General features: G+C 41.2%; 1 protein-coding gene across 2 annotated transcripts in view; it reads left to right on the forward strand.

The window, feature by feature from the left end:
- cdh23 (cadherin-related 23) overlaps nucleotides 1-7,638 on the forward strand; it is a 226,763-nt gene extending 219,125 nt beyond the window's left edge. Inside the window, exons 61-71 of one of the 2 annotated variants that reach the window (XM_053679438.1) lie at nucleotides 1-79; nucleotides 802-899; nucleotides 1,033-1,153; nucleotides 1,866-1,945; nucleotides 2,307-2,347; nucleotides 2,467-2,527; nucleotides 2,953-3,082; nucleotides 4,118-4,240; nucleotides 4,368-4,475; nucleotides 5,668-6,096; nucleotides 6,514-7,638. The exon at nucleotides 1-79 is cut by the window's left edge and continues 178 nt beyond it. In XM_053679438.1, the coding sequence (XP_053535413.1) occupies nucleotides 1-79; nucleotides 802-899; nucleotides 1,033-1,153; nucleotides 1,866-1,945; nucleotides 2,307-2,347; nucleotides 2,467-2,527; nucleotides 2,953-3,082; nucleotides 4,118-4,240; nucleotides 4,368-4,475; nucleotides 5,668-6,006 (1,180 nt within the window). In that variant the 3' untranslated portion in view covers nucleotides 6,007-6,096; nucleotides 6,514-7,638. The remainder of the gene's footprint in view (nucleotides 80-801; nucleotides 900-1,032; nucleotides 1,154-1,865; nucleotides 1,946-2,306; nucleotides 2,348-2,466; nucleotides 2,528-2,952; nucleotides 3,083-4,117; nucleotides 4,241-4,367; nucleotides 4,476-5,667; nucleotides 6,097-6,513) is intronic. The other variant, XM_053679434.1, reaches the window with a different exon arrangement.
- Nucleotides 7,639-9,700: the final 2,062 nt, after the last annotated feature.

Below are 9,700 nucleotides of genomic sequence, written 5' to 3' on the forward strand. Positions count from 1 at the left end.
TGTCTGGCTCTTCCAGGAGGAGTTTATTAACCTGCTCTCGAACATCACAGGAGCCATAGTCAACATGGACGATGTACAGGTGTGTGTGCGCGCTTTCATGTGTATTGAAGTGTTCTGTCATCATCAGGTCCTATAATATAAACAGACTGATCATTTTTCAAAATCATATTTGTATTGCAGAGATTATGTTCAGGTCAATTAGCGGTAATTTAATTTGTTTAAAAAAAAAAAAAAAGTTTCCTTGTGATTTAGAATGCTGTCACACACCAGGGTTTTAAAGGCTTTTGTGCGTCTAAACATCGGTTAAATTGCTATTGTACCGCTGCGCAGTTGAACTCGCGAGTCTGATTCATCGAAAGGTGTTGATTCATTTTCTGTAACAGCAGCTCTGGAAGTATCGCCAGCTGATATTACTGCGCTTGTGCTTCGTTATGATTTCTATAGTAAACTGTGTGGCGGAAAAACTATACCGTATATAAGTTTTTTTGTAGGGAATAACTGTTTACAGCTGCTGTAACGTGCTGTACAGTGGTTACAGGAACTAACTTGTTTCGCTGACACAAGTTCGCAACTTTAATTGATTACAAATTCGGCCAGTTGCTGTGGTGTAAGAGGATTAAAACACTTCAAATAATGGACTTCGGGGCGGTAACGTGCATCAGCACCACCCCTTCGTTGATATTACTTTCCTGTAACAGCCGCTTCACGATACAGACATTTGCTATTTGTAAAGCGTGAACGGGACAGATTTAAAAACTAGAACCCTTAAAGCGAATCTACAGCTCTTTTTCTCTCTTTCAGTTCCATGTGGATAAAAAAGGAAGAGTGAACTTTGCTCAAACTGACGTTCTGATTCACGTCGTCAACAAACAGACCAACCGCATCCTGGACGTGGAGAGGTCAGGATATAATAATAATAATAATAATATTATATATAAAATATAAAACTTTATATTAATATCCTTGATCTATCAGTGTACAGCTAAGTACTGAAAATATCAGTGATTTATGGGTTGACTGGCACACCGACAGGGTTATTCAGATGATCGACGAGAATAAAGAACAGCTGAGAAATCTGTTCCGGAACTACAATGTCCTGGATGTCCAGCCTGCTGTGAGTGGACGAGCCCCTGATGACCTCACTACCCTTCAGGTGAGTGTCCACAACAGTAGGAGCTGGAACACATCTGGGTATTTTCCCGACTACTAGCGGTCAACATCTGGGTCTTGATCATTCAAAATATCATTCAATACATCACTCCTGGTGTGCTCTGTCTCTCCTTCCTCTCTCTCTCTCTCTCTCTCTCTGTGTGTGTGTCTATCTCTCTCTCCTCTCTCTCTCTGTGTGTCTATCTCTCTCTCCTCTCTCTCTCTGGCTCTGCCTCTCTCTCTCCTTTCTCTCTCTCTCTCTCTCTGTGTCCCTCTCTCTCTGTGTCCCTCTCTCTCTGTGTCCCTCTCTCTCTGTGTCTCTCTCTCTCTCTCTCTCTCTCTCTCTCTCTCTCTGTGTGTGTCTCTCTCTCCTCTCTGGCTCTGCCTCTCTCTCTCCTTTCTCTCTCTCTCTCTCTCTCTCTCTCTCTCTCTCTCTCTCTCTGTGTCTCTCTCTCTCTCTCTCTCTCTCTCTCTCTCTCTCTCTGTGTCTCTCTCTCTCTCTCTCTCTCTCTCTCTCTCTCTCTCTCTCTGTGTCTCTCTCTCTCTCTCTCTCTGTGTCTATCTCTCTCTCTCTCTCTCTCCTTTCTCTCTCTCTCTCTCTGTGTCCCTCTCTCTCTCTCTCCTTTCTCTCTCTCTCTCTCTCTGTGTCCCTCTCTCTCTCTCTCTCTCTCTCTCTCTCTGTCTCTCTCTCTCTCTCTCTCTCTCTGTCTGTGTAGATGGCTATAATAATCCTGGCCGTGCTGCTGTTCCTGGTGGCCATGTTGTTTATCTTCATGAATTGGTATTACAGAACAGTGTAAGTCACTTTTTAAACCTTGGGCCCGTCTTACACCGGCCTCTTAACACTTTCCTCCGAGTCTCAGTTGGGTTTAGCCATGTATTCATTTATATCTTTAAATCTGGCAGGTGTTTTTTTTTTTTTTTTTTTTTTGTGAGTATAATCTAAGCAAAGAGCAGTGAAGGGTCTCGCTCAAGGGTCCAACAGAGGTTTCACCTAGAAATCTTCACTAGAACGGAAACACTTTGATTTATAATTGAATTTATCGAATCAGTCTGATGTGAAGTTAAATCCCCTGTGACGCATTAGCTTCTTCTTCTTCCTCTTATTATTATTATTATTTATTTTATTTTTTTTAAATTCTGTGTATGTTGCATAGACACAAGAGGAAGCTGAAAGCCATCGTTGCCGGTTCTACAGGTGAGTTCCTAGCCAGCTCAGAGTTCCATGAGGAGACTGGACAAACATGACTTTGTACATACGTTTGCGTGTGCGTGGCGACTTTAACAAGCTTTTGCTTTGTTGTGTGTGCTGTCCAGGCAACCAGGGACTGATGGACATCCTAGATATGCCCAACACCAACAAGTACACCTTTGAAGGGTGAGACAGACGAGCTGCTACACCTGATAAGCCCCGCACAAATAAAACGCCCAAAGGCCTCTTTGTTTATTTTTAAGAACATTTTGCAAGTTAGTGGCAATGTAAATGTACCAGCTAGTAAATACTTTGTTTTGGGAGCACATGTATCAGATCCTGTTGGCACAAAATACACCAATGACATCAGATTCGCACCTCGAGTTGTAAAGTCTTCAGAAGCTTTCGTATCATTATTATATAATACCGTAGAACTCTAGTGTACCGTATTTTCCTGATCCGTGCAGGATGAGGAGCCACGAGCAACGTCATAACGATGCTAATACCGTTACACCACGACCACGTGGTGGTTTTATAGTCATTTAGACGTGCCAAAATAAAATAAACAGACTAACATTTACATGGTTAACTTTGAGTGTGTGTGTGTGCAGAGCCAATCCTGTATGGCTGGACCCGTTCTGCAGAAACCTCGAGTTGGCCGCTCAGGCTGAGCACGAAGACGACCTGCCCGAGAATCTGAGTGACATCACAGATCTGTGGAACAGCCCCGCCCGGACTCACGTCAGTCTCTCACACACATACGTGCACGTCCGTTTCATACCAGTACTATGTATGGTCAGTTATATATCTCGCCTCTCTTCAACACGCGCACACTGTTACATTCTGTTCCTTATTTTCAGTTCCCAAGAACTGCACTAGACCGAGTTAACGTTTCTGTGATCGAAACCATGCCACTGGCTATTTAACGGTCAACTCCACAGGCACGGTATCCTTTAGCCCCTGTAACGCCAGCGTAACTTCAGCATGTTTTTAATCATTCAAAAATGCGCTACCCCAAATCAATCAGGTGTCAGTATCTCATGATATACATCAAATTCGTTTTTAGTCTCCGTCGATGAGTTGGGTAACAGTAGTGTATGTTCAGAGGAATTATTGCGAAATTCGATATTGCAATATATCGACATTAAAAAAAAAAAAGAATGAGGTTTCCTTCTTCATTTGATCTTCAGAAAGTTCTTCTTTATACGACCACAAAACACCTATACAAGGGTCGAGAAAACTCTCCAGTCCGCCGTATTAAACCCCAAAATTGTAACTACCGTTGCAAAGTATGTTGTACTGTGTAGTTTATCTCTTCTTTAAAAAGTAGAGTCATAGTTCAAGAACCGCCGCTGAAATATTTTGTTTTGGCTGCACTGTTCACATTAAAGGTAAGATCAGTGATCTGTAAGTCAGAAGATATTTTGTTAGCTTCGGTGCAGTTCTCCTAACGTCATTTGAGGAGGTGTGTGTGTGTGTGGCCAGTCGATTCAGAAAGCTCTCCGTATTGAACTACTGATCGGGCATGCGTGTGTTTCGGGTTTGGGTTGTTGTTGTTTTTTAAGGATTTGATCGAGTTTGTCGGGATATGATGTTTCAAAACAGATTGGCTAGCTTCTGCTGATAATTACGTGTGTACACCTTTAAAGGTATAATAAATTTACATCACGGTCTAGCATCATATGGTATAACACCACATGACGAATCTTAACCGTGCAAAATGGAGCCAAAAAAGGCATCGTACAAATAAGTATACCGTTTATGCTCGAATTCTAGGGAACTTTCGGCCGTGAGCCTCAGGCCTCGAAACCAGAGGACGATCGCTACCTCAGAGCCGCCATACAGGAGTATGATAACATTGCCAAGCTGGGACAAATCATGCGTGAGGGACCCATTAAGGTGAGTCCAGCGTATAATACACCTACAGTGATACACATGTTCATGGCTACAGAGCTGAATCGCCACCCAGACCAGATCTCATGGTAATATTTTAACATCACTTGACTGATCCCAATATCTTGATCAGGGCTCGCTGCTCAATGTGGTACTGGATGATTATCTGAGACTCAAAAAGCTCTTTGCCGCACGTCTGGTCACCAAGTCGACCAGCCAGGACCAGTCGTCCATCACAGAGGTGGGAGATAAAGCAGGAACTCTGGGAGCACTTCTCCCTCACCTTCACAAACCTGTCCATGGCAAACCCTCACTCTATCTCTGATTCACCTTTCTGGACACACACTACCAATCAGTCGTTTTTCATTTATTAAAGAATTCATGTCTAAGCTTAGCGTGTGTGTGTGTGTGTGAAATGTTCAGCTCTAAACCTGTTCACACTGCTTTCTCACTCCACTGCACTAGAGGGCGATGTCTCACCCTGTTGACGTCTCTATACCTTTCTGTCTTACTTGATCTCTGTCCCTTTTGTTCCTCAGATCTGTGAACCCTTCCTGGATATTTCAGCTAATCTATATCCGCGTTTCCGAATTCACATTCACGATATCTTACCGTTTGCTGCATAGAGGGACATTTTTCGAACTAACTCTCTGCTAAGACCTTGCTTTTTTTCTTTCTTTTTCCCCCTACACTGACCCGACGGCACAGCTGTATTCTTTTAGGATTCCTATATGGTCATCGTTCTTTGCTTTTCAGATCACACTCTGTTTTCTTCTGTCTAATACCATTATTTTCCCCTTCGCCCGCGTCACTACTTTTCTTTTTAACCTCACGTCCTTTCCCGGTTCTATTGCTTCTTTCTTCCTTCCTTCCTTCCTATCTGCTATTTTGTGTTTAATGTTTTATTCTTATTACGTGCTGACGCTGCACTTTTTCCACTTCACTGGAAACCACTCGCTTTTCAGCTCCTTGCTTACAGGTTTCACCACTTCCTTCTCGTGTGACAAAAGAAACATGAATATGTAAACTTGTTCCTAAACTGACTATTCTCTTTTCCATCCCAGTACCTGTAGCATCACTTATTTCCTCCTCTGTTGGATTTCCCGGTTTGCAGCCCACACACTTCCCCTTGTTGCTTTACATATGTCTGGTTTTTTTTTTTTTTCCTTTTGTGTCACTTAAAATATCCTATCTGTGGCGTATCAAAAATATCACCTGAGAGAGTTTTCCTTTACCTCACTTTCTCTTTCTGCTTTGTAGGTAGGTTTGTAGCCACTTCCTTCTCTTCTTCACCGATTTATTAAATTCACTCAATTTTTCTGTGCAATTTTCCACTAACACCTCAGTCTCGATATTTCCTTTTTTTTTTTTTTCTTTTTCCTCCACTGTGCTCCACTCATCCATCCATCCATCCACCGATCCCCCTTCCCCAGCTGGTCCAGAGCGACCTCGATGACGACGACGATGAGCGAATGAGCCTCGGAGGACGAGGAACGCTGCGATTCAAGCACAAGCATCCTGTGGAGTTGCGTGGCCCGGACGGAGTCCATGTGGTCCACGGCAGCACAGGCACACTATTGACCTCTGACCTCAACAGCTTGCCGGAAGATGACCAGCGGGCGCTGGCACGCTCTCTGGAGGCGTTGCATGCCGATGGCGCACTGTACGCCGAGAGAAACGCTCGCACCGAGTCGGCCAAATCCACACCGCTGCACCGCAACAAGGGCGGAAACTCGCTTTCAGAGAGCCCGCTGGAAATCACGGAGCTCTGACTAGCCGAGGCCTCGCTGGTCTGAGAGGCACCGTTGAGAAAGACCGGTTCTTGGCCCCCTTCATTGCATCTTCCTTAAAGAAGACTGTATGTGAGTATCAGTGGGCCACAACTGAAAGAATCATGAGTGTGTCTGGAGCGGGGGAGGTGGGAACTGTACAGAATGGACAGTTTGCACAAGTCAAGCCTCAGGAAATGTTTTTTTTTGTTTGTTTGTTTGTTTGTTTATTTATTTTATAAGCATGTTAAAGACGAGCAAAGCGCTCGTTGGATATTTTCTTTAACGCACAAAAAAATCCGAGGCAGCTGACCGCTCAGCTCTGTGTTCGGACTCATTTGGAAATCTTCGAGTAAAATGTGTTTTAAAAGTTTCAAACGGTCTGGTATAACACGAGAATCCCATTTCCCAAGTCCTTTCCCCTTTATTTATTTATTTTTTCCTCGAGTGTTACACGTAAATGAAATTCCTTACTGTATTTATTTATTTATTTATTTTTGCTGTGATCAGATCTGTAAGGCTGTGGAAATCTTCAAACTCTGTGGCTGCGGACTTTTGGTCGAAGGACATCGTCATCCAGGACAAAAACCGTGGAGATGCTCGGCGCTGCCGATGAAACACGCTCGTACACTCACAGGGGGTTAAAAAGGGATTTACGACCCTCTCAAACCAGCGAAAGGCCCACGTAGGAACTCTAGGTTTCGTTTTTTTTTTAATGTGTATTTGGTTGAATAGACATTTGATATTTGGGAAAGGAACCTGAAAACACCTCTGTTTTGTTCCCCTTGGAGAGAAAACTACAAACAGCAGCTGGACACAATAGACGATTTCTATTTCCTAAATCAGCTGTCTTCCCTCGCGAGTCGTCATGCGGACCATGAAGACTAAGACGTAAACAAAATGAGACGTAAAAAAAAAAAAAATTTTGAAAAAGAGAAGAAAAACAAGATCTCATCTCGTGTGTGGTGTAATGAAGAGTCCAGAGGCCTGAACATATCAACACACAGAAAGGCCAAAAATGAACGTCCGCAAAAAATCCAGTGACTTTTGTTGAACTGTGACTCTGACATTGTGAAAAATGAACAGCAGTGAAAATTAAGTGTGCATTTGTTTTTTGTTTTTTCCCCCCAAAAGTCCCCCCCCCCCCAACAAACTCATGAGGTTTTATTGTGTGTATATATAAAAAAAAAAAAAAAAAAAAAAATTTAAAAAAGTTTTAGTTCAAATCAAAATAATTTTGTAACACTGCCTCTTAAAAAAAGAGAGAGAGGGGAAAATATTTTAAGTTTAATAAGTATTTATTTTCCTTTGAGTTTTGATAAATAAAAAAACAAAATATATAAAGAATGGACAAAAAAAAAAAAGATATTTTTTTGAAACACCGGAAAGCTGAATGAAAAATCTATCGGCTGGATTTTATTTTCTATATCTGGTATTATCTGGGGCTTTTTGTTCGTTTGTTTAAACCTTTTACATATATTGTGTGTTGGACCTTATTTTTAAAAATATTCTTCTTTTTGTAAGTTTTATTTTCTGTTTGTTTTTTTTTTTAGTCTTTTCTGTGTTTACGTCACCAGCTCAGAGGTGCTAGACGGGAAATTGCTGTCGGATGATCAATAAAAGAAATATGCAGCATTTTTATCCTCCTCTGGTCACTGGGACGGTGGGGAAAACGGTCCAAAGCAGACAGAAGAGTAATAAAAGTCAGAGAATAATAAGGGTCAGAATTCCGATCCATATTGGTGCAGACGTGCAGGATATTACTGGACGAGAGAGGTCTGCTGTCTGCGCCGTTACCTCACAGGCCTAAAGCTTGGGCGCAACTCGGACTTTGTAGAAATAGACATGAAAATGTTAAGCACGGTTCAGAGAAAACAAAATAATATATTTAATTTCAAAACATCCATTAGATACTCTGCGAGAGAGGGAGCCAGATCTCTCTTTATTAACCGGTTACAGGTTTTATTTTCAGCATTTAAGACTATTTAATTGCGTGTTATTGTGATTCGTTAAATCTAGTAAAGAAAATAAACCCTTAAAATTTCTAAGTGCGGAGCAGAAAGGCTTGTATCTGGTGGTTATTGACAGATCATCAGTTTTTGTTACCCGAGGTCATGGAAAAACATTAATAATGACCATACCAGGACTGAGACCCAATGTCACTCATGCTTCGTGTTGTAAAAGTACATTTTAGAACGATTCACTGCGAGCAAAAGCATTGATGATGAGGTGATACTAAGAGAACATCCAGAATCGACACTCCTCGTGCTGATGTTCATTCCTATTGTTCGTCCCTGTCATGTTCTCATCAGCAGAGTCTTTTACGGATGACTCCACTGCCACCCCGTGCTCTGGGTCCTGTGCGGGTGCAAAAGGTGAGGTATCAAATCCAGAGAAGAAAAGAACGTCAGATAGGATCGGTGTGTTAAAGCGGTAGTGATGATTTCAGGGTAAAGCTCCTGTTTTACACGGTTCCGGCTTCATTTTCACCACTATTTACTTTCTTCTCTTTCCTTCCAGGCTAATTTTTACTAATAGGCATTGCCGAAGCCACACGAGGAAGAAACCTTGAGAGGAACCGGACTCGAAAGGGAACCCTGATGCCGGGCAGTGGATTATAAATCATTACACTACACGGGGGTAGAAGAGTAAAGACAAACAGGAGTAAGTGTAAAAGGGATGAGCACAGGACAGTCTTTATCCTGGTGAGATTATTTACTTCAGCAGGAAGACAAGTCTTAGGGATAAGATTACTCTCGAAAAGACTTGTGCTTCGTTATCTACATTCATTAAAAAGCCTCCTTTTTTTAAGTTGTAATATGCGTGTTTTTGTAAAAATACAACTTGAAAACTACACTGATTTATGCATATTAAATATTAAATATATGACTTGTTATGAATAAGTGAAAAAATAAGTAAATAAAATAAATACATCAGGTGCAAGTAGATGTCCAAGGGACTGCCGATACAATTTTTATTTTTTTAAAATAAATGTAGTTTTTTTATTTGTTTATTTTAAAATAAATTTAGCTTCAGTTTCTCAGCGTTTCTGTCCTTGTGTACATGTCAAAGTTTTTGGTTGGATATTGAATTTCTTTTAATACATTTCTTATCATCTGGAATAGCTAAAATTATGTTCAATACTGAGGAAGTAATAATAATAATAATAATAATAATAATGCATTTTCTTTTTTATTTGGACAAAACGTCATCCATAAATGGAAGTGGGTAAAGAGAACCCCAAGCAGAATTTAATCTAGAACTTGATCTTTCTTTATTTTTTTAAGCACTGTATAGACTGAGAAACAAGAAAGCTGTATTATTTTTCTTTTCATTCTTGTTTATATGACGTTGTTTGTAATTGTTCCTCTCATTAAGTGTTTGTGCGCATGCGCAGTCCAGCGCGCTTTTAATTGCTTCAGCTGAAATGGCGGAACAGTCAACAAACTCAGCAGAGCTTCAGGTAGAGTTTTAGACTTTTTTTAAAAAAATATATATATATTGTCGTCTCTTTCACACAAACTTGTTCAACGGTGACTCGTTTTGAATAGTTTCAGTCAGGTTTCCATGGATGATGCACTTAAAGAAGTGAAATAATAAAGCGACACGCCAGTGTGCTGTTTGTCTGCAGGACTCGGTGTCGGTTAAACGCAGTGGTGGGGTTTTCTTGCTTTTCTGATTTATTTTTTTTTAACGA

The sequence above is a fragment of the Ictalurus punctatus genome, chromosome 3, assembly GCF_001660625.3.
Source record: "Ictalurus punctatus breed USDA103 chromosome 3, Coco_2.0, whole genome shotgun sequence".
Taxonomy (NCBI): Eukaryota; Metazoa; Chordata; class Actinopteri; order Siluriformes; family Ictaluridae; genus Ictalurus; species Ictalurus punctatus.